Source organism: Psammomys obesus, unplaced genomic scaffold, assembly GCF_907164565.1.
Source record: "Psammomys obesus unplaced genomic scaffold, mPsaObe1.curated_primary_1811, whole genome shotgun sequence".
NCBI classification, from domain to species: domain Eukaryota; kingdom Metazoa; phylum Chordata; class Mammalia; order Rodentia; family Muridae; genus Psammomys; species Psammomys obesus.
In genome coordinates this window covers 715,253-740,441 of record NW_026590412.1, presented here as the reverse complement: position 1 = coordinate 740,441, position 25,189 = coordinate 715,253, and the positions used below count along the sequence as shown (strand labels likewise).

At 40.2% G+C, this 25,189-nt stretch overlaps 1 protein-coding gene across 6 annotated transcripts in view; it reads right to left on the bottom strand.

The window, feature by feature from the left end:
• Nucleotides 1–15,746, bottom strand: part of Gk (glycerol kinase) — an 87,581-nt gene extending 71,835 nt beyond the window's left edge. The window contains exon 1 of one of the 6 annotated variants that reach the window (XM_055607324.1): nt 15,356–15,746. In XM_055607324.1, the coding sequence (XP_055463299.1) occupies nt 15,356–15,433 (78 nt within the window). In that variant the 5' untranslated portion in view covers nt 15,434–15,746. The remainder of the gene's footprint in view (nt 1–15,355) is intronic. The other 5 variants (XM_055607319.1, XM_055607325.1, XM_055607321.1 and 2 more) reach the window with 5 other exon arrangements.
• Between the last annotated feature and the right edge of the window lie 9,443 nt (nt 15,747–25,189).

Here is a 25,189-nt window from a genome sequence, read left to right as displayed (position 1 = left end):
TGCTAGTGTAGTTTAGGTGGTGGGACTGCTTACCAAGCGTGTACTATAAGCCTTGGGTTTGATACCCAGAACTGCATGAAGCTAAAAAAGTAGTGGTATATATACCTATAAACCTACAGCCCACACTTAAGTGTTATTGACAGGAAGATCAAGAGTTCAACGCCAGGCTGGTCTACGGCCCCTGTCTGAATAAATAGTCAAAAACAGTGATACATGCCTTTCATTCCAGCACTTACTTGAAAAATAGGGGCAGGCAGACCTCTGAGTTTGGGGTCAACCTCCTACAAGATTTACAAGGCCAGCAAAAGATACTTAGTGAGATTTTGTTTCAAAGTAAGTAACAAACAAAAAATGGCAGGAGTGAGGTATGGTGACTCATACTTGGAATCCCAGGACTGGGGAGACTAAGACAGGAGGACTACTTACAATTTTGAAGCTAGCCTCAGCTGCATGGTAAGTTCCAGGCCAGTCTAGGCTATAGTGTGAGGGTCTTTCAAGATAAACTGGGAAGATGGCTCAATAAGAGCATCTTTCTAAAAAATAATAGTAGGGAGAATGGCTGGGGAGAAGGGAGGGAGGGAAAGAATAAGGAAAAAAATAAAATGATCAATAGTCTTATAAGGCTAGGAGGTCTACAGTACATTATTGTTCACATATATCTAGGTTCAGAGTCTTAAGGAATTTTATGGTAAAAGGCAATAATAAATAACATTACTAGTAGCAAGAATGCTACTTGGTTGTTACAGGTTGTTTTTTTCCAAAGTGATTTCAGAAGCCTTTGTCAAGCCTGCCACCTGTAATACAGGCACCTTAAAAGGAAGAGCAGGACCATGAATTTCAGGTCAGCCTGGGTTCCAGGAGACCCTGTCTCAGAAAAACAAACAAAACCAAAGCATATTGAGGTTATGGGACATGCCAAAGAACCTGCGGTATGGCCCAGCATTTTTAGACAGTTCTTATTGCTTTTCCAGGACTTTTCAAGAGATGGGAAGAAAAGACAAAAAAAAAAAAAAAAAAAAAAAAACCACAAAAAACAAACAAACAAACAATTTTATGTAAGAAGTGGGAAATAGTAAGAGCTGGAGGGGACAGGAACTCCACAAGCAGAGCAACAGAACAAGATAATTTGAACACAGGGAACTTCCCAGAAAATCATACTCCAACCAAGGACTATTCATGGAGATGACCTGGAACCCGTGCACAGGTGTGGCCCATGGCAGTTCAGTGTCCAAGTGGGTTACATAGTAATGGGAAGAGGGACTGCCTCTGACATAATCTGATTGGCCTGCTTATGGATCACCTTCCCCTGAGGGGGGAGCAGCCTTACCAGGCCACAGTAGAGGACAATGCAGCCACTTTTGATGAGAACTGATAGACTAAGATCAGAAAGAAGAGGAGAACCTCCCCTATCAGTGGACTTGGGGAGTGGCATGCATGCAGAAAGGGGAGGGAGGGTGGGATCGGGAGGGGAGGAGGGGGGGCTTATGGGGGGATACAAAATGAATAAAGTATAATTAATAAAAAAATTAAAAAAAAACCTCCAGATGGGCCTGTGGATTAGATCCTACCTGCAGTTCACATGTAGACTTCAGCTTCTAGCTTCAAGTTCCTCAAAAAAAATGAAGTTAACAACAGAGTTTTAAAATGAAACCAAAGACATTACCAACTGGAACCTGTGGCTCTAATACATTATACTCATATTTACCAGGTAAGAGAGCCAGATTAGACAATGCTGACAAATTGCTAAGAATCAGTTTTCTCAATATCCATTCAGTATGTGCTGGCTAGTTTTATGGCAACTCGACACAAGCTAGAGTCATCAGGGAAGTGGGAGCCTCAGCTGATAAAATGCCTACATAGGACTAGGATGTAGGCAAGCCTGTAGAGATTTTCTTAGTGACTTATGTAGGATAGCCCAGCCCATTGTGTGTGATGCCACCAGCCCTGGGCTGGTGGTTCTGGGTTCTATAAAAAAAGCAGGCTGAGTTAAGTCCTGAGGAGGAAGCCAGGTAAGTAGCATTCTTCCATGGCCTCTGCATCAGTTCCTGCCATTAGGTCCCTGCCCTGCTTGAGTTCCTGTCCTGACTTCCTTCAACAGCAATATGGAAGCATAAGCTGAATAAACGCTTCCCTCCTCACGTTGCTTTGGGCAGGTTTTTAATCACAGCAAACACAGTGCTTTTCTACTTTGACATCATACTACCATCATTGCTACTTTTAATCATCTATCCCATGGTAGTGATACAAGTAGAACTGCTAAGAGACAAAGACACATCTCATGCAGACATGTGGGAGTCATGTAAGGTCTCCCAGAAGAGGTAAATTCTAAAGTGGTTGAACATAAGTATGGCACATGGGGCAGGAAGTCCCTGTGTGTAGGGTGCAGAGGTGGATGAGAGTACACAATGTGCTCTATGTTTATGATAGGAATAGAGGGAGGGAAGGCTGGGCCCAGGACCACTACATTATACCTACAGTAATAACAAGTATGACATAAAGAGGATTCTATCAGGTTAGCAGCAACAGTTGGTACTGAGAGACTTGAAATCAAAGTACAGAGGCTCAAAAAGGAAAGGATGTGTGGCTGGCTAGCATGTGTAGACAGTGTTTACAAGAGAAAGGGGAGGGCATATACAGTCGTTGCAGGGCAGAAAAAATACAGAAGTGAAGGACTCTATTTATAATCCCAGCAATTGGGAGGCTGGAGCAGGATTCTTGTGAATCTGAGTGCAGCCTATGTGATATACTGAGTTCCAGGCCTGCCTAAGACCGTGAGACTCTGCCTCGATAGATTAGATAGATTAGATAGATAGATAGAGATAGATAGATAGATATAGATATAGATATAGATATAGATATAGATATAGATATAGATATAGATATAGATATAGATATAGATATAGATATAGATATAGATATAGATAGAATATAAAATATAAAATTCCAAATTTCGGTTTAGACAATGCTCATTTGAGGTGTTGCTCTGGCTCAGAGTAAGGATGCCTAGCAATCAGTTGTTCCTATTGTTCATTCAGGCCATTGGTTTAAAGAAATATCTATTCTTAGAATTTCATGTGGGCCAGAGAAGTGAACAAAAACTTCATGTTTGGCATAAATCAGAGGCAAAAAACGCACAGGGCCTGGAGCATACAAAGCTTGGAGAGATTAAGCCCTGTCCACATCAGCTGTTTGATTTTCATTTTTTCTGAGCCTCACAAATTTTCCATCTGTGAAAAGACTGAATAGCTAGCTGGTCGTGGTAATACATGTTTGTAATCCCAGTAAAGCAAGTATGAGAATTTTAGACCAAACCTAAGGTTGGCTATACAGACCAAAACAGTCTGAATAAAAACAACCTAAACCTAGGTATGAAAGATCATATGTATTATCCCATATCGGGAGGCTGGGAAGGATTCTTGTGATTTTGAGTCCAGCCTGTGTTATATAGTGAGTTTCAGGCCGGCCTGAGACCATAAAACCTGTCTCAATAAATAAAATATACAAATACCGAAAATAAATGAAAGTCAGATATGGTGGTTTGTATTTATAGTCTCAGAATTTGGGAAGTGGAGGCAGAAAGATCAGGAGTTGAAGGTCATCCATCCTTGGCTACATATTGTGTTTGAGGCCATATGGGGTAAATAAGATTGTGTCCCAAAAATAACAAGCAGATAAATCATTTAGCTCTCGACATTATTCCTCAATTTGATTGTCTTCTGGAGAGGCTATAGGTATAATACAGTGGTAAAACATTTGCTTGAGTCGTGATTTAGATTCCCAGTATCAAAACAATAAGGGGGCTGGGCCTGGAGAAATGGCTTAGTGATTAAGAATACTGACTATTTTAGATAGGTTCTGAGGATCAAACTCAGGTTTGCATGCTTGAACTGAACTATCTCCTCAGGACCAGAATTTTGTGTCCAACACTCACATGAGTTCACAAGCTTCTCTAATTCCGGGAGATCTGAGGCCTTTTTCTGGCCTCCCTGAGTACCAAGTATGCATATATACATACAGGCTATACATCCAAACACATAAACTTTTTTAAAGGTAAAAAAATAAAAGAGAAAGAGGGCAAGAAAAAAGTTAACATAAAGGATGTGAATACAGCATGAATAATAAAATGTTTGCTAAGAATGCATAAAGCCCTGAGTTCAATGTCCCACACATAATACAGTGGTAATGGTAGTACATACTTAGAATCTCTAGACACAGGCAACAAAGCCAGGAAGAACTTTGAGGTTATCTTCAGCTATAGAGTAAGTTCAAGGCTAGCCTGAACTATATGAGCCCTGTGTACATAAAAGTTAATGTAGAAAGGAATTTGGTATAGTGCAGATACAGTATAGTATATATCTAGTTGCTGTTTCCAATACTACAGCTGTTATTTCTCCTTCTACGTAGATTTTACTCTGATTACTGCATTACCTAGAAATGCTAGAAGCAGAATTAGATCATGACAAGGAGAGCTGAGCTGCACAATGTGACACATACTTGTAATCCTAATATTTGGGATGTAAAAGGCAGGAAGATCTTGATTTCAAAGCCAGTGTTAACTATGCAGCAATTTAAGAGATTTGTGCTGTGTGAGACTCTGTCTCAAAAAAAACAAAAAAACAAAAACAAACAAAAAAAAAACAACCCAAAAAAACAAAAAACCCTTAAAAAAGTCACCAAATCTCTATTCTACCTCTATAACTAAATTACTATTCAAGTTCAGAGATTTTTGTTTTCTTTTGTTTTTCAAGCCAGGGTTTCTCTGTGTAACCCTGGCTGTCCTGGACTCTCTTTAGAGACCAGTCTGCTTCTACCTCTGCCTCTGCTAGAATTAAAGACACTGAAATAATATTAACTGCAGAATGAAAATTATTATTTTAAAAGCTTTACAATAATTCACTGAAACATTTTGATGTATATATTCCCTGACTTGTAAAGAGTCATAGAAAGATGACATGTTCACTTAGGTGTCCTGTAGGTTTGCTTCCGTCATCCTATGACTAATTTAGTTAGCCCTGTCATCATAAACATGCATATTCATTTTCTTCTTGCCCATACAATCCTTCCAACAGCCTACTCTTTTATGGTACATTAAAATTTACTATGTGTTAAGATAGTATTCAGGAATGTAGGCTGGATGTGGTGGCAGAAGAGGCAGGAGGACTAACAGCTCAATGTCATCTTCATCTACAAGGCCAGTTCTAGGCCAGTCTGCATCACATTAAATCTTATGTCAAAAATCAAAAACAAAAACAGAATAAGAAAACTGTTTTACAAATTTGGATGTCCAGAAGTAAAAATACTAGACACAAATGTATTACATTGCAAAACTGACCAGAAAAGTGTTATTGGTCTAATGCCACAGAAGATAACACAGAATTTTTTTAGACAAGATCTTACTGCATCATCCAAATTGGCCTCTAATTTGCAATCCTCTTGCCTTGGTATCACAAGAAGATTATAAACATGTACCATCATACCATGTCATAACAATGAAATAGTAGGAGTTGGTGAGAAGATTCATCAAGTACAGACATTTGCTACCAAGCCAGAGGACCTGAGTCCAATTCCTGAGACTACATGTTATAAGGAAAGAACCAACTCTGCTAAGTTATCCTCTGACCTTCACACACACACACACACACACACACACACACACACACACACACCAAATAAAATGCAATTTTAAAACAGTTTGAATGAAATTGTAGCCTAGAGTGATGCTTCAGTAGCTAAGAGCACATGGTGCCCAATCATGAGAACAAGAGTTAGGAATCCCAGTATTCACATTGGATAACTTTAGCTCTAAGAGATGTTATATCCTCCTCTGACTTCTTTTTTTTTTTTTTGAATTTTATTTTTTTTCTTATCAGTTACATTTTATTAACTCTGTATCCCAGCCGTGTCCCGATCCCTCAATCCCTCCCAGTCCCTCCCTCCCTCCCTCATCTCCACCGTGCCCCTTGCCAAGTCCACTGATAGGGGGGACCTCCTCCCCATTCATCTGATCCTGCTTTATCAGGTATCTTCAGGACTGGCTGCAAAGCTCTCCTCTGTGGCCTAACGGGACTGCTCCTCCCTTGGGGGGTGGGGAGGCCAAAGAGCCAGTCATTGAGTTCCTGTTAGAAATAGTCCTTGTTCCCCTCACTATGGGAAACCAATTGGTTACTGAGCTACCACAGGCTACATCTGAGCAGAGGTTCTAGGTTACATTCATACATGGTCCTTGGTTGCATGTCAGTCTCAGAAAAGACCCTGTGCCCAGATATATTTGGACCTTGTGGAGCTCCTATCCTTTCCTCATCAGACTAACTCCCCTTCTTTCTTATGATTCCCTGTACTCTGCCAAAGGTTTGGTCATGAGTCTTTGCTTTGAAAACACTGCTAGTTAGTTTTTCAAATGCGCTCAGTAGACTCCTGTCAATGTTCAATGCGCATCCCCTCTGTCTTTCTAAACGAGGATTGATCATCTTACCCCATGTCCGCTCTCTTGATTATCTTTTTTAGGTGTATAGATTTCATTATGTTTATCATATCTTATAGGTCTATATAAGTGCGTATATACTGTGTTTGTCTTTCTCCTTCTGGGATATTTCACTCAGGATGATCTTTTCTAGGTCCCACCATTTGCCTGCAAATTTCATGATTTCCTCCTTTTTGATTGCTGAGTAGTATTCCATTGTGTAAAAATACCACAATTTCTGTACCCATTCCTTCGTTGATGGACATCTGGGTTGTTTCCAGGTTCTGGCTATTACAAATAAAGCTGCTATAAACATGGTTGGGCAAATATCCCTTCTGTGTACTTGAACAAACTTTGGGTATATACCTAGCAGTGGTACTCCTCTGACTTCTATAAGACTCACACAGACACATATACAGAAACATGCACATAGAAGTAAAATAAAATCTTTACAAAAAACAGGGGCTGGATAAATGGGCCCACTTCTTCTTCTAGAGGAGCAGGGTTCAAGTCCCAGCAACCACAATGCAACAACTATCTTTAACTCTAGTTCCAGGGTATCCAATGACCTCTTCTGGCCTCTGTGGGTACCAGGCATCCATATAGTACACAGACACATAATGCAGGCAAAACACCCATACATGCAAAATAAAATAAAAATATATTTTTTAAAGTCAAAGTGTGCTGGTACAGTGGTTCAGGTACAAAGGTGCTTATTGCCAGGCCTGACTACCTGAGGTCACTTCAAGACCCACACGATGGAATGACAGAACAAACTCCCATACGTACAAGTTTCAAAAAGTGTGTACATGCATGCACATACACACAGACACACTATATGTAATAAAAATATTAATGAAATTGTAGGCTGGGGGTGGTGGCACATATCTGCAATCCCAGCATTTGGGAAGCAGAGACAGGTGAATCAGGAGCCATCCTTGGCTACATACTGAGTTTGAGGATAGCCCAGGTTGCATAAGGTCATCAGAAACAAAAACAAATTTGTAAAGTGAGACATGTAGCTCAGTGGTCCTTTCTAGTATTTACAAGGCCCTGTCCTTGGTCTCTAGTACTACAAAATATTTTTTACTTCAGGACAAATACAGACATCTAATATAGATAGTGGCCAAATTTTACATTTTCCGAGTTTCTTATTCAGTCAACACATCTCAGTCCCAAGTTCCTTTCATGCACTTACTCTTGTAAGTGACTATTACATGCCTTTAGGAAAGAAACAAGATATAGCTTATTCCTTCAAGTTCAAAAATCAAAAGCTCCTAAGAGTTAAGTAGGGTGGTTCATTCCTGTAATTGCAACATGTAAGAAGGTGAAACAGGAAGATAACCATGTGTATGAGGCCAGCCTAGGCTACATAGTGAGCTCCAGGCCAGCCCAATCTCCAGTTAAGAAAAAGAAAAACAAGGGTTGGAGAGATGGCTTAGCAATTAAGAGCACTGGAAGCTGTTCCAGATGTCCTGAGTTCAATTCCTAGCATTCATATGATGACTCACAACCATCTATAATGTGATCTGATGCCCCTTTCAGGCATGCAGGTGCACATTCAGATAGAGCACTCATATACATAAAATAAATAAAACATTAAAAAAAAGAAAAACAAAAAAATGTGTTGAATAAGAAAGAAAGAAAAAAGGAAATTAGAATATTTCTTTTATTTATTCCTTTTCTTTCTTTCTTTCTTTCTTTCTTTCTTTCTTTCTTTCTTTCTTTCTTTCTTTCTTTCTTTCTTTCTTTTTTTTAAAGACAGATCTTGCTGCATAGCCCAAATTGGCCTCCAATTTGCAGTTCTTTGGCACTGGTATCAAAAGAAGAGATTACAGACATGTATTATCACACCATTTTCTAACAATGAAATCCTAGGGGACAGTGACAAGACTCATCATGCACAGGTATTTGCTACCAAAAGAAAGGATAGAAAAGGAGAGAAGAGAGGAGAGAGGAGAGAGAAGAGAAGAGAGGAGAGGAGAGGAGAGGAGAAGAGGAGAGAAAGAAAGGAAGGAAGAGGGAAATCTATCCATAAGCTTTTTGAGATCTCTAAGCATAATGAGAAAACTGGGACCAAGGCAATGTTTCTTGCCAAGGTAAGCACGGAACTACAATTCTTGTCATTCCTCATATATACTGGCAGTTGGAACAAAATGATTACACAATCATTATTCACAGTGACACACCTGAGCCCTGCCCAGGGCCCACTGAACCTGACTCACAAAATGATAGTAACCTGCAGTACTTACTCAAAGTGGTATTTATTCATATCTTGTGAAAACAATTAATGAATATTTTTTGGTGGATAAGTCATTCATATATGACTATAATCCTATAATTAGAAGTGACATTTGACTGGCGGAGTCCTTCCTCAATCTTTCTCTATTCTCATGGCAGTACTTAGTAAAATCTGCCCCAGAGTATAAGAGACTTGGACTTGAATTCTTGTTCCACCAGCTATTCTATGACCTTGGGCCCAATCTTCAAATCCTCAGCCACAATCTCACCACCCATATAAAGGTGCTTCCCTGAATACTATCTATAATATCTCATCAAATGACATTAGGCTAGGAAAGTTCTCAACTCTGTCCCTGACATATTGTAACTCACAATGCTTTCCAGACTTTTTTGTAAACATTTAACTTAAAGGGAAAAAAATTAAGTTAGCAAAGTAAAGAAGGAAGTTGACTGCTTAAGCTGAAACTTCTTTCTCATAAAGAAATTGCCCCTCCTTAAAACCTGTTACACTAATTCTCTTTCCAAGAAGTTCCTACTCTGCAACCTATGTAACCATGTGCCAACACAGGTTCAATTTCCTATCAGACAAGTTGGGAATTTTCCTCTAGTACAAAACATTTTCACAGGATCCCAAAACTTAGTTTTTTGACAACTTAATGAAGACATAAACATGTGGGTAGGGGAAATGAGTAAAGTTGTGTGCCACCAAACCTGATGATTTTAGTTCAATCCCCCCCCCCAGACCTACACAGTGGAAATAATTGACTCTCTGGTGGTGGCATCTGCCTTTAGTCTCAGCACTCTGGAGACAGAGGCAGATGCATCTTTGAGTTCAAGGCCAGTCTGGTCTACAGAGAGTTCTAGGACAGCCAGAGCTATAAAAAGAAAAACCTAAATAACAACAAAATGACTCTCAAGTTGTCCTCTGACTTCCACACAAGTGCTATACTGAGTATATGTGCATGTGCACACATACAAACACACAGTAAATAGATAAAAATGCAAAAAAACATTTTTAAAGAAACAAATTGCCCAGGAAAGGTGGCACATGCCCATAATCCCAGCACTTGGGAAGGCAGACGCAGGTGGATGAGTTAGAGGCCAGCCTGGTCTACAAAGTGAGTGCAGGACAGCCAAGGCTACAGAGAGAAACCCTGTCTCAAAAAACCAAACAAAGAAATGTGATTGAAATGAAAGGGTTGGGGTCTACAGAGATGGTTCAGTGGTTCAGAGCTCTTGTTGCTCTTCCAGAGGATCCAGGCTCAAATCCTAGCAACCATATGGTAGGTTATAGTCATCTGAAACTCTGGTTCCAGGGGATCCAACAGCCTTTTCTGGACACAATACACATGTGGTAAACATACAAGAATGCAAGCAAAACACCCTTACATGTATAAAATAAAAGAAATAAAGTGGAAGGTCTACTACTAAAATCAAAGAAAATGATCAAATTCGAATATTTTCTTTCTTTTTTTTCTTTACTTTTTTTTTTTTTTTTTGGCTTGGTGTGGTAGCTCATCTGTAATCTCAGCCATCCAGAGGCACAGGCAGGAGGATTGCTGCAAGTTTGGATTCAGTCTTGGCTACATAGTGAGACAGGATCTTGGTCTCAAAAAAAGGAGAACGCTTATACATTTTTTGGCAAGTATGAAAGAAAACCTTAATTAAAAGTCATTTTGATCTCTTAAGGAAAAATTAAAATCTATGTAATAGCCAGATATGCTATTATAATATAACCTGTAATAATATCCTGTAATATTAAGTATTTGGGAAGTAGAGAAAGAAGGATCAAGAATTCAAAGTCATTCCTATTCCACAGTGAGTTCAAAACCAACCTGTTTCATAGAAAACAAAGAATAACAAATATCTCAATTTAATAAACTGGTGGCTTGGGCTAAAGAGATGGCTCTGTGATTAAGAGCACTCTTCCAGAGGTTCTGAGTTCAATTCCCAGCAACTACATGGTGGCTCACAACCATCTACACTGGGATCTGATGCCCTCTGGCATGCAAGTGACCTACAGATAGTACACTCTTTATGTAAAATAAAGCTTTCTTGCTACATGTTAGCAGCGGGTACCAGGTTTCACTATAGACAGTTATCAGCCAATATGTGGTTGTTGGAAATTGAACTCAGGACCTCTGGAAGATCAGCCAGTGCGCTTAAACTCTGAACCATCGCGGCAGCCCCAATAAATAACTCTTTAAAAAAAATAAATTGATTGTTGTCCGTCAACAAAACACAAGTTTATTTGCTATACTGATGATTAAAACTTTTTAAGGAATACAAGAATGAACAGGGCTTGCATAGAGGCCCCTTTTCCAAATATAACAGGTGTATAATTAAATACAGAGGTAATGGGGATAAGGCTAGCGATAGTAGTATGAAAGAGGTACAGGGTTGGGATGGGGAACTCAGTGGTTGAGCACTTGCTTAGTATGTGTGAGGCCCTGCATTTGATCCTCAGCACCACAAAAAAAAAGTAAATAAGTGCTATAGGAAGAGGGGAAAGATCTGATTAAGGTTTGAGGAAAACTACTAAGATAGTTGCTGAACTATTATTTACTGGTAGAAGAGAACCATAAGAAAGAGATATGGGACATAGGGGAAGAGGCAGTCACTTTGGATGAAAAAGCAAAAATATATTTTTAATACTAATAATTTTTTATCCTAATAAGAGAAGAACAAAGCTTAAGAGGGTTATTGGTCTCTAATAACTTAAATATGCAAATTAAATTAAGACTAATTAGATTGTGTAATTCTCTTTACCTTTGTGAGCTTTCTATAACAATCCCTACACACTGTACCCTTTCCTGAGAATGTAAGCAATTATTTTTGAGTCATCATTACAACATGGAGCAGTAACATAGAAACATCTCCTGGGAATCACCTTATGATTGAAGCACTTACTCAGCAGATCCCCTATCTTCATTCCCCAGGGAGCAGTTTATAACCAAAGGGAACACTACCTTGTTAAACCATTCCCAAGTTTTCCCAGTTGGCCTTTGAAACATTTTTCTAATACTTGTTTCTTAAGGAATAGACAGTGTTCTCCATTAACAGTTATTTTTAGTTATTGTTTATTTATTTTTGTTTTCTGATACATGGTCTCACTATGTAGCTCAAGTTGGCCTAGAACTGAATAGCCCAGAGAACTCTCACCAATCTCCTACCTCAGCTTTCTAAGCACTGGGATTACAAATGTGTACCATCAGATCGGAGAGATGGCTTAACGGTTCTAATAAGACCCAACTTCAGTCCCAATCTCCTGTGTCATTAAGTTCACAAATGCCTGGGACTCTAGCTCCAGGAACTCATTGTCCTCCAAATGGACCCACATACATGTGAAACACACACATACACAAATAAAAATAAATCTAAAAAAAAAAAACCATAATAAAAAAGCATAAGGCACCACATCTGACTTTTAATTTTTATACATCTTTTTCCATGCAGGGAGGAATCTTTTGAAATTGAACATAATTAGCACACTCATAGAGAGCCCGATAAATGCAACCAAATTTGTTTTTAGTATCTACCTAGGGCCTTAAATAGTCTAGGTAAGTGCTCTACCAATGATCAACATTCCCAGTTTGTAACATAATTTCTGTTTGTTCTTTTTCTTCTTTGGTTGGTGTTTGTTTTTGTTTTTGTTATGTTTTGTTTTCTGAGGCAGGGCTTCTCTGTGTAGTCCTATCTGTCTTGGAATTCACTCTATAGACCATGCTAGCCTTGAACTCTGCTTCTGCTTCAGAAGTATTGGATTTAAAGGTATGTGACAGGAATGCCTGGCAGTGGTTTTGGTTTCGTTGTTGTTTTTGATAGGTCTCATATAGCCCAGGCTGACCTAATGGCAGATTATTTGAACTTCTCATCCTTCTGCCTCTACCTACCAGGATTACAAGCATATACCTCCATACCCAGCTTCTGAAACTTAATGTTGTTCATGTTACAAACTGACACATGATTAGAACATTATGAATTTGATATAAATTCATTCTCTATCAATGTAAAAAGATGACTTTATGTAACAAAATATGAAGGACCAGAAATAACCTGCAGTGCTTGGACTACATAGGTAACACTATGAAGATCAAAATGAAGGCCAGCTTATTCAGGCTGGTTCCTAAGGAAACCTCTAAAGTTAACAAATACTTTACTCACATTCATATAGGGCAAAGGCTATACAAACTTGGAAACAATTAGCATGCTTGGTTTGGCTTCACCAGTACTAAGAAGTCAGGTGTGGTGGTGAATGCCTTTAATCCCAGCACTCAAGTGGAAGAGGCAGATTTCTGTGAGTTCAAGGCTAGCCTGGTCTACAAAGCCAGTCCAGGACATCCATGTCTCAAAGGGCGGGGGGGGGGGGAGAAGGAGAAAAAAAGCAGGAATGTTTGCCAAAGACTCTAAAGCACCAGCTTTTAGTAAAGTAAGTGGAAGATCTAGTATCAATGAGCTTGTCTTCCTCATTTGCAGTGACAGCTGTCATCTCCTTGACCTGGTACACTATTGCCCCTACAGCTATTAGCATGACAAATTTTTAAAATTATTTTTATTACATTTATTTGCATGGTGTGTGTGCATGCCACAGCACACATGCAGAGGCTAGAGGACAACTTGTGAGAGTTGTTTCCCATTTCACTCTGTAGGTCCCAGGGATCTAGATCAGATCATTAAGATTGACAGCAAACACCTTTATCCATCCACTGAGCCTTCAAAATTCAACCAGCCTGGCTAATTGTGGTGACTTGTGCTCATAATTGTAGTACTTACAGGCTGAGGCAGAATTGCTACAAGTTTCAGACCACCCTGTGCTACATACTGAATTTATGAACAGCCTGAGCTACATAGCAAGATATTGTCTTAAAATAATCAGCTCATGGAGAGACGGCTTAGCAGCTGAGAGCACCAGCTGTTCTTCCAAAGGACCTTCATTTGATTGCCAACACAGGGTTGCTCACAATTGTCTATTAACTCAAGTTCCAGGAGATCTGACACCCTCTTCTGGACTCCTCGAGCACTAGGCACACAAATGGATTATAGACATACATGTAGACAAAATACCCACACACACATTAAAATAAATACTAAAAAAACAGTCTAGATTTTCAGTAAATGGATTGTTTTAATAAGCTCAGAAAATGATGATTTTGTAGTTCATATGTTAATCAAATCCAGTTAAGCAGACTATCTTATTTGTGAATAAGGATTACTTTATAAACACTTATATGAATATAAGGCAAAATGAAAATGAAACCTACCTTTTGCGACCAAAAAAATTTTTTTAATGCAGATGTGAAACAATGGTTGGGAAACTCAAGCCAGGGTTGTCACTAAGTAAGATTTAAATTGAAAGTGGACTGAATTTACAAAAAAAGACTTCTCACGATCACAACACAATGCAGGTTTTAGCCAAGTGCTAGTTGAAAAAAAATACACGTGTATGTGTGCAGGCACACACACCGCACACATACATACACACATATGTATAAAATACAGGAAGAGCTGGAGTGTAGCTTACTGGTAGAGTGCCTGCTTACCATGCTACAGGCACAAGGAAATAACTGAGAAAAAATTATGTTTGATAAATAAAGAGGGAGTTAATTCATCACTAAATATTTACATCAACTTTCCAGGTTAGTCAATTGTCACTGACGCATGGGCTTTTATGAGCACTCTATTCACTTAAATTACTTCTAAATGATCTCACTGAACGGAATGCTAGATCATTTAAAAAGCAAGTTTCCCAGCTGTGAGTGAGTAGTGGCGCACAACTATAATCCCAATGATTGCCAAGCTGAGTCAGGAGGCATGAGTTCCAGGCATTTCTGGGGTACATAGGCAGACCCCGTCTCAAAAAACAAAACGAAAAGAAAGCTAAACGGTCTAATTGCAAAACTAATCAGCAGAGAGTTATTTTAAAAGCATGTCTTTATGGTAAAATTCTAGTCATGCATACTAAATAGAATTGCCTTGTCACATTAAACAGTCAAGCAGAAGGGTCAATAAATATCTGATGGTAATAGGCAAAGTTATTAAGCTCTTGGAATGAATTAAAGATTACATAAAATAATTGCAATGTTTCTGTTTCCTAATTTGTTCTGCCACCCACTCAGTAGTCTATCCTCTGCAATTTCTGTGGAAGAGGATGACAATGCATCACTCTAATACTTTATTCGTTCTACCGCTCGAAAGCACGCTATGTTGGGTTACCACAGCCATGACACAGCTTTACCTCCATCCAAGGACGTCCTTCCTGTGCCTAGCAGGCCAAAAGCTCCTGGGAAAGACTGCAGCAGTGTCAGTGTTTCCACCTGTCCCCTAGTGCACCTGGGTTGCTTTGCGTTTATGCTCCAAGAGTACTCACTCTCTTTGGGAAAAGAATCTCCCCATTGGTATGTGACCTATGTCCACCACCAAGGTTAAGACTCTTCAACTCTGTTGAGAGGTTGGTCTTGGAAGGCCAAGATGCCCCCAGGCCAGGACAGGGCAACCTCAGAATGGTAGGTCCCCTGTTTGGCCTCCCCTCCTCTAGCCCCAGCAGCCAGGGCCAAGGAGAGAAAGAAGAGAGGACTGAGGACGGAACACCGCGCCTTTCCGTCCTCCAGCTAGTGTCCCAGTTCAGGAGCTGAGGAGATGTCACCCTGGGCTCACCAAAAACCGTGTCGAGCTGGTACCCTGGTCCACTGCTCCCACCAATGGCCCCAGAACTGCTTTCTTCGCGGCTGCCATGGAAATCAGTCAGCTTTAGTTTGGAGAGCTTAACAGGGCCGGTCTCCGGGGTGACTGTGGAGGGCTGCGGAGGGAGGAGGAGTAAGAGCCAAGAGCAAAGCAGCGCGCTTCTCCTGAAGGCTCCCGCCGCTCCTAGGCAGGCCCTTTACCCGCGCCTGGCCGCGTCGCCACGCCTCTCCGCCTTAGGCCCCGCCCCGGCCAGCACTCTGAGGCTTGGGGGGCATGGCAAAGGGGCGGACATTGTCTTCAGGGAGGCCGCTGAGCGTCTACAGAAAAAGAACCAGCAGTGGGCCAATGCAAGAGCAGTGAGACGTCACGGGGGCGGAGTCCGCGCACAGCGGGGCCAGTGGTTGGAGAGGCGGATCACGTGGTTGGAGGCGGGAGAAGCGTCTCCTTTATCCAAACTAAGGCTTAGCGGCCTCTGCCCATTGGTTGGGAACATAAAAGAGCCCACCCCCCGCGCTGGGCCCTGCCGTTTGCACCAGGCTCTGAAGCTCTTGTCTGCGGAAGGAATCCGAAGTGCAGAACTCTCTGTTCCCTCTCCGGTAGGCTGTGCAGAATGTGACCTGAGTCTCCTGATGGACAACCGGTTCTTTCTTTTTCGCACTCTGAGCCCTAGTTAATAACAAACTCTTCTACCGGGATCGATTCGGGGTGCGACCAGCCGCGGGAGCCACGTGAATCCCTCACCTTTGTAGGCCAGGGACAAAAAGTGTGGAACTTATTTTGGTTTATCATTTAAGGAAAACATTTCAAATCATTGTCTCCCAGGGCTGCAATTTGACCAGCCACTAAGGAAGTACCAGACACCTCCAGGTCCTGATGTGCTCTTGTTCTTTTTGCTTGGCTTCACTGTAGTATGCCCTCCCCGATGCGCCATTTCCTCTCTCTGTTAACCACTATGGAGTAGGTTGGGAGCAAAATGGGATTCTCACTTGACCTTGAATTTACCTTGCCTAGATCCTTTGGAGGCATGTGTTCTAACGGCTTTCAAACTTCGGGCTGGATCCACAGTGAGAAATAGTTTTCACCACAGCCTGAGACTGGTGTTTGTGTTCTCATTGCACTTGCATTTTTTAATGTATAATAATTATACACTATAGAGTCATGCATATTTTAAAATATTTGCTAAAAGCATTTCTATCCATACTATGCATTCTGTGTATTTCATTCTAATGGCACACCATTTTTAATAGCTTGACTGAAAAAAATCACTAAATTTAGATAGGTGATTTAGTGCAAGCTTATAATCCACTTGGTAGGAAGGGTGTGGGAGAAGGATCAGAAAGGAGTTCAAGGCCGCTCTTCGCTACCTTACTGAAAGAAAGAAATCACAGAAATTGATTTTGTAAGCCACCACACTACCTATCATCTTCAAAATTGATACTATTCCCATTCTGGTTCCTTCCCTTTCCCAAATCCCACACTATTTTGCAGCATCCTTTCTATTTTCACTAATTTACTTAACTCTGTACCACATCACTCGTTCATATTTTTTAAAATACTTTGTGTGTGTTTGTATAGTTTTACCACACTTATACTATTAAAGGACAATTTCCTTTACTCTGTCCAGACAGCAGATCCTGGCATTCCAGATGCGCACTGGTTATAGAGATGCTACACTTGCTGAGAATTGATAAGTTTGCAGGATGTCACTGTTTTTTAATTTCCTGGAATAGAATAAGAGGCAGGCAGGCAGAATTGAAAAAATATAAAGGAATTAGGCCAACTTCTCTGTCAAAATTGTGATAGGCATTAATTGAATAATTTATATGGGTAAGGATTTTCTTGGTTCTAGAATTCAGTAAAAACAAAGCCAAAAAAAAAAAGTCCTGGGGCTGGAGATGGCTCAGAGGTTAAGAGCACTCTCTGCTCTTCCAGAGGTCCTGAGATCAATTCCCAGCAACCACATGGTGGTTCACAACCATCTATAATGAGATTTGAACTTTAGCACAGTTGTGGCCCAGATTCCAACAGGACAGCAAATTTAGCAGCACAATAAGAGTCAGAATTCAGTCATTTCAGACTAAATGGAAGTAGAGGTACATGAAAAAGCCTTAAATTAATATTTATTGTGGTTCTTACAACAGTGTGTATCTCTGATTTAATTGCTTTTACCAAAAGAAAAGTAAAAATCCAAAATGTTTGATTTTTCAAAAATCACTCATAGTTCAGATGTTCTCTAAGAGACCAGAAAAGAGTCCTAAATGTGAGAGTCTCAGCCTGTCTTAAGCCATACCCTAAATATTTACTCTTAACCTTTCACAGATTTATTTTTTCTCTTTTATCTGGGCTGTTGGATGTGCCTGGAATGTCAGGACATGATAGATAGAGACAGAATGATCTGGAATTCAAAGTCATCTTTTGCTACATGGAGAATTAACACCAGATGGGCCTATATAAGACCATTGTTTATTATCTCTTCAAGCTGTAGCTCTGATCCAAAATTTCTGTATGAATGTAAAACAATTGATAGGTACTGTAACTGCATTTTTATATTGTCAAGTGAGACAGTATAAAATGTTTGAAGTAATACTAGTAGGACAGCTGAGACCAGACATCCTTCAGTGTCATATCCAAGACTAGAATTTTATTCTCCTGACATCAAACTGCGTGTTCTTCACAACAGCCTAAATGAATGGAAACTGGAGGGACTTAGAAAGGAAAATGGATAGAAAAGAAGATAGTATATGCTGGTCTTCCTTGATCATCCCCTGACCACTACCACAGATGTAAAGGCAAAGCAGGGGGAAAAACCCTTAGTGTCTTGGCTCTGCCATCCAACACTTAATGTCCATGACCTCAAATAACTCATGTCTTCTTTTTGCTCACTTGTAAAATAGGGAAAATGTCACTGATAGTGACGTGAATGAGCTACTGGGACTTAATGATGTAATGCCTCTGAAAGCACTGTACAAGCAGTATGGCTAGGCAGGAAAGTCAAATTCATGTAGTCTATTGTCAAGCCTGCTTTTGCCCTAGAAATCCAGATGTGAAGGCTAGGACAGAAGTTCTTAAAGCAAATAGTTTAAGGGGTCTAAGTCATCTAAACCATACCCTGGGATTATTTTCCTTTCCTTTCTCCTTCTCTCTCCTCTTTCCTTTCCCTGGGGTGTCAGGTAACCCATTCCAGCCTCTAAGTCTATTTATGTTTTGCAGAGGAAAATTAGGTAGATCCTTCTACTTCCACTTCCTTAGTGTTGGGATTTCAGGTGTATGCCACCCCATCTGGTCCTTCCTGCCATGATTTCTGACTGGTAGAGCAACTGAGAATCCAGTTGTTTCACTTACTTTTTCCTTTGGTTTTTCCTGTTGTTAGTTAACTTACACAGACTTTGTATAAACAGAAAACCTATTTTTCCCTAGAGAATGTTCTTGATCTTCTCATGTTTGCCTAATAACTAGCAGTTATTAGTTTGTTGTGGTTGTTTACACCTATATGCTCAGACAGATCTCAAGAGGCTGAGACAGGAAAATTGTTAAGAATTAGAGGCCAGTGTGAGACCCTATCCTTTAAAAAAAAAGTTCTTAATTTTCAGCCTGATCTGTTTGAAAAGCTAACATTTTCTTAATTCCTCCTGTGTTTTAATTATGTATATTGTGTATATACATGTATATATGTATATTATGTCTAGTTATGTATATATATGTATATTATGTATAATTATGTATAAAAGCATAACATGGAAAATCAGAGTTGGAATGTTTGTAATTGAAATGACTTGAGAGATCTGTGAAGTGTTCATGTAAGGTGGCACCAGATGTAGAAACAGATAAGGAATTCAAACATACTTGCTTTTTAGCCTCTTCTCTTTGCAATTTAGAGAATTTGTTCATATACGTGTTTGTGATCTAAAGGTGAGTTTAGTCATGTGGTGAAGGCCTGCAATTCCAGCTATTTGGAATACTACAGAAAAAACAATCATAAGATTAATACCTGCCTAAGCTAAGGAGTGAGTTCAAGGCCAGCCTGGGCAGTGAAACTGTGTTTCAAGATAAAATGTAAAAAACATGATGGGAATGTCGCTCAGCAGTAAAGTGCTTTCCTAGCATGTGGGGTGCGGAGAGTTGGTTTAATATCCCTTACTAACTAGTAAAACTAACTAATTAATTAGTTAGTAATTTTTACTAACTAGTAAAAATTGTGCATCACTTTGCAATGTTTTAATCATAACATGGTGAGACTATAACAATGTCTTGGGGGTGTTTTGTGAACGTGACACAAACCTCAACATATCTTGGAAGAGGGAATTGTATTTGAGAAAATATCTCCATAAAATTGGCCTGTAGACAAGTCTAAGGGGCATTTTCTTAATATGGAAGAGTCCAATTCACTGTGTTTGAGACCACACCTAGGCTGATGGTCCTGGTGCTGTAAGAAAACAAACTGAACAAGCCACAATGAGCAAGCCAGCAGGCAACACTCCTCCATGTCCTCTGCATACACTCCTGCCTGCAGGTTTCAGCACCTACTCCCTTTGATGATGGACTGTAATGTGGAAGTATAAGCCACATAAACCCTTTCCTCCCTAAGTTGCTTTTGGGTCATGGTGTTTCATCACCACAATAGAAAGACTAACTTGTGATAAAAGATACCTATACACTTGGAGATTAATAAGGGAAAAAAAAAACCTCTTTGCTAATAGTGTTCAACTGGTTCTGGCTGGCTGATGCACAAAAGGAAACCATCTTCAAATGAAATTTTACCAGCTTATATAGGCCTTAGGCTTACACATTCCACATATGCTGTCATTCTAAAATCTTCAGGTGTTACACTTTGAACAATTTAAACAGAGCTAGGAGACTGCAAGTCTGAACACTTGGGTAGATGGAAATTTTACACAGTAAAGATGTTGCCAGAATTATTTTTTTAACGATTTATATATTTATTATATATATAGTGTTCTGCCGGTATGTATGTCTGTGTGCTAGAAGAGGGCACCAGATCTCATTATAGATGGTTGTGAGCCACCATGTGATTGCTGGGAATTGAACTCAGGACCTCCAAGTTCAATTTTTAAGAACATTTAAAAATGAAAAACTCAGGACCTCCGGAAAAGCAGCCAGTGTTCTTAACTTCTGAACCATCTCTCCAGCCCCAGCAGAATTATTTTTAAGCACATCAATGCTGTTCTTTTTGAATACTTATTACCCAGGTTCATCTTTCCCACCTGCAAAATTATTAGAGCACAGGGGGACTTAGTGGCAGACCAGGAGGACTTAATGATGCTTTTAACCCTGCACTACCCTATTGAACTGCCCCTTCAGGGTATGTTCTTTGATAGGGGAACGGGCATAATGGCCAGTTTGTACATCAGGATTGTGTCCATTTGCTGTGGGAAAAGAGACTAATTGGTGGTCAATCTTGGTGGAACAAATGTTAGTCAACACACTTTCTCAGCAACCTTAAACTTCTATTATGGTACTCAATTGTCTTTCTTACAATTTCTAACAGTCCTGGCTAGTTAACTACTTATCTCCCAGTCATATTGGGGCCAGTTCACCTTTAACTAAATTCTACTCTGTGTAATTTAGCACTTCCTTGGAGAGGAATTTTAATTCAGAACATGGCTGCTCTGGCAAGAGATCACATCCAAAGACCTTCTGGTCTGTGTGATCCAGCTGAAATACAAACACACCTTTAATCCCAGGAGACAGCAGCAAGCAGGTCTCTGAGTTCAAGGCCAGGCTGGTATAGAGCAAATTACAGGTAAAGAAAATCTTAGGTCCAGGTGTGGTGGTACATGCTTTTAATCGCAGCACTCAGGAGACAGAGGCATGCAGATCTCTTGAGTTCTAGTCAGTCTTCTGTTCAGACAGTTTGGTTGAGTCAGTTGAGTTGAGAGGCAGTGCAGTGGAGTTGAGTTTGTGGCAGTTCATGGGATTCAGAAGCAGTTTTACTATGCTGGTTTTACAGAGAGAGGTTGATGATGGAACAAGCTAAACACAGGTGAAGACAGAATGAACCAGAGAATGAGAAGGAGCCAGAAGATTAGAGGGGGTTGCTTGAATTAGTTTGAGGCAAGCAGAGCTAGTCAGTGAGAAATGGAGAGAAGCCAATTTGAATCAGTCCACTTGGAAAGGTGTTTGAAATTTGAGCCACCACAGCTGAGTTGAACTAGCTAGCCAGAGATCAGAAAGAGTTAGAAAGAGTGAGTCTATTCAGCAATAAGTCTCAGAAGCTGAAAAACTTTCATCCTGGTTTTTTTGTTTGTTTGTTTGTTTGTTTTTAGACACGGTTTCTCTGTATAACCTTGGCTCTCCTGGACACTCTTTGTAGATAAGGCTGGCCTCAAACTCAGAGAGGTATGCCTGCCTTTGCTGAAAACATTCTAACTCTAGATTATATTGTATGGAGGCTAGAAGTTTCCAGGACTAAAAGGCCTAGGTTAGCAGATGGATACAGTAAGCCTCTGATTAAATCAGGCTAATAAAAGTTACTTTTACATTTCGTAAGCAAGTTTCTTTTGTAGCATCAAGTTTATTACTTCAAATTTATCCTGACTCAAACTAAGGTAGGCGGCGATTCTCAAAATTTTCTTGTACCAGAAGAGCCTAGAGGACTTATTATAAATTAAGATTGCTGCCAGGCGGTTGTGGCACGTGCCTTTACTCCAGGTGCTTGGGAGGCAGAGGCAGGCAGATCTCTGAATTCCAGGTTTGCCTGGTCTACAGAATGAGTTCCAGGACAGCCAGCGCTACACAGAGGAACCCTGTTTGGAAAAACTAAAATAATAATGTTGTAACCTGCTTAAATTCTATAGCCCCTCTGTTGAGACCTACTTTATTTCTTAGCAAAACTATGGCTCCTCTGTTAATACCTGCTGTAGCCTGTAGCATAATGGAAACCATTTTGTCTCCAAGTATGTCTCTATGGTTTCATTTCTCAAACTTTGTATACTTTGTTACCTTGACACTCTATGCAGCCCCCCAACTGCAGAACCAATCAAATTAAAGGTTAGCTAGAAACACTTTGTCTAGCCAGTCAAGATGTAATTTTGCTTCCTATACCTGGATACCTGGTTGCATTTTTGTTACCTGGTTGTTACCTAGTTTTGGTTTGTTTCCTACACCTGGTTATAGATTTGTTACCTGGTTGCTACCTGATTACAATTTTTTGTATAAAAAAACCTGCCTTAGAAGCAGACCAACCTCATAGTCTGGCTCCAGAGTCCAGATTATGGCCTTGGCCAGTCAGTTCCTGTTTGGTGTTCAATAAACATCTGTTGAGCTCAGTCTAGTGTCTGAGTGGTCAGTGAGTGGCTATTCCTGAACCTGTAACAACAACAACAATACTAATAAAATTTTAAAACTCAGGTGACTTTAGCTGGTTCTGTAGTTCATTGATGCTAAGAACTTCTTTATCATACTTAAAGTCCAGCTTCTCAAAATAGACCTGCATACACACACAAAGAGAGAGCTACTACCATGTTTCCTAGCTAAAGACTGAGAATCTGCTTTGCTGGAAAGTTTCTTGGTTATGCTGCTACTAGTACATAGGCCACACTCTGTGGCCACTGTCTGGGTAGTTTGACAAAAATGTAAAATTAAGAGGATAAAAAAAAGTCTGGCCCATGTACTAGTAGCAGCATAACCAAGAAACTTTCCAGCAAGAAAGCAGACACAGAGTAAGATGATCAATCCTCATTTAGAAAGACAAATGGGATGTGCATTGAACATATGACAGGAGTCTACCGCAGAAGGCATCTGAAAGACTCTACCTAGCAGTGTTTCAAAGCAGATACTAAGACTCATAACCAAACCTTCGGCAGAGTACAGGGAATCATATGAAAGAAGGGGAGTTAGTATGATGTAGAAAGGATAGAAGCTCTACAAGGACCAAATATATCTGGGCACAGGGTCTTTTCTGAGACTGACACTCCACCAAGGACCATGTATGGATATAACTTAGAACCTCTGCTCGGATGTAACCCGTGGTAGCTCAGTAACCAATTGGTTTCCCATAGTAAGGGGAACAGGGACTATTTCTGACATGAACTCAATGGCGGGCTCTTTGACCTCCCCACCCCCCAAGGGAGGAGCAGTCCTGTTAGGCCACAGAGGAGGGCTTCGAAGCCAGTCCTGAAGATACCTGATAAAACAGGGTCAGATTAAATGGGAGGAGATCATCCCCTAGCAGTGGACTTGGAAAGGGGCTGGGCCTCCACAGTTCAACTCACTGTTAGTACTTTCTCCCGTGTCCTTCTTAGGGTGGCCCATTAAGACCCCACTTAAAGCATACAACACTTGTCTAGTCCAAAGTCTTCCATATTTTACCAATAATCAGCATTGTCAGACCTGTCACAGGAATGCCCCACTTGTTCTATTGCTGTGAAGACACCATAACAAAGGGAACTCTCATAAAAGAAAGCATTTAAATGGAAGCTTGCTTATAGTTTCAGAAGCTTAGCCCATTATCATCATAGTGGGGAGCATCATGGCAGGCAGGAAGGCATGGCCATGATGGGAAGTAGCTGAGAGCTTTCTAACTTGATCCATAGGCTAAGAGAAACAGAGAGAGAGAGACAGACAGAGAGACAGAGAGAGAGAGTTAGCCTAGCATGGGCTTTTGATACCTCAAAACCCAACCTTCAGTGACACACTTCCTCATACAAGGCCACACCTACTCCAAAAGGCCACATTTCCTAATCCTCCTAATTCTTTCAAACACTTCTACTTCCTGGTGACTAAACATTCAAATATATAAGCCTAGGAGAGCCATTCTTATTTAAAACACCACACATAGTAATTTTTGGAACCATTAAAGCTAAACCACAGAAAAGAGGCTTTGAGATCAGATATATCTGGTATTCTCTGAGTCATATATCCTAAATGTGTGGTGACTGCAGCTTTGGGGACCCACCCTCAACTCCTGAGAGGCAACCAAGGGCTTTGTCCTGTTTTATCCTATCCCCCAAAATGTAACCAGATAGGTTCCATGATACCAAGGATTTTGCCTTGCACATTGTTATATCCCTTGGGCCTGAGGTTTTTATTGGTGATGAATGAATGAATGAATGAATGAATGAATGAATGAATGAATGTCTCATGCACACACATACATACACAAATAGTAGGCTACTAGGTAAGTGACTCCCATGACTAATGTTTACTACCAATAATGTACTTTTGTTGAGCCCTCCCATGACCTTGTACTTGGACAATGACTTGTACAAGTGGTGGAATATTAGCAAACACAACACACAAAGAGATACGAAAATCTCTTAGGTAGAAGTCAGTCATTCTAGGAACTCAAATGCCACACTATGAGACAGATAATACTGGCAGCAAATGTGAAGTCACATAGAGACCCAAGGTACCAAAGGTACTAGTCACAATGTTTGGAGATGTCAGTTAATTAATCTTGGATATTTTAGCCCCAGAAGCTTTCCACCTGTTGAAGCTACTAGATGAGTGATCTACTTAAATGAATGACCTTAGTCAATTCTACATAGAAATTAGAATTCATTCAACTGTGTCTAATTAATCTAAAGGACCAAAAAAAGTAATAAGTAGTTGTTGTTTTGAGCTACTTTGTAGTTGTAAAGATTTGCTTTACGCATGTGTGCACGTATCTGTGATTACACATGCGCTGGTATGTGCAGAGTGTGTATGTCTTTGTATGCTAAAGACAAAGGAGAGTATTAGAGTCCTTGGGGCTCTAGTTACAGAGATTTGTAAGACATCTAACTTGTCATGTGAGTGCTGGGATCTGAAATCTAGTCCTCATGATTGCACAGCTATTGGTCTGAAATG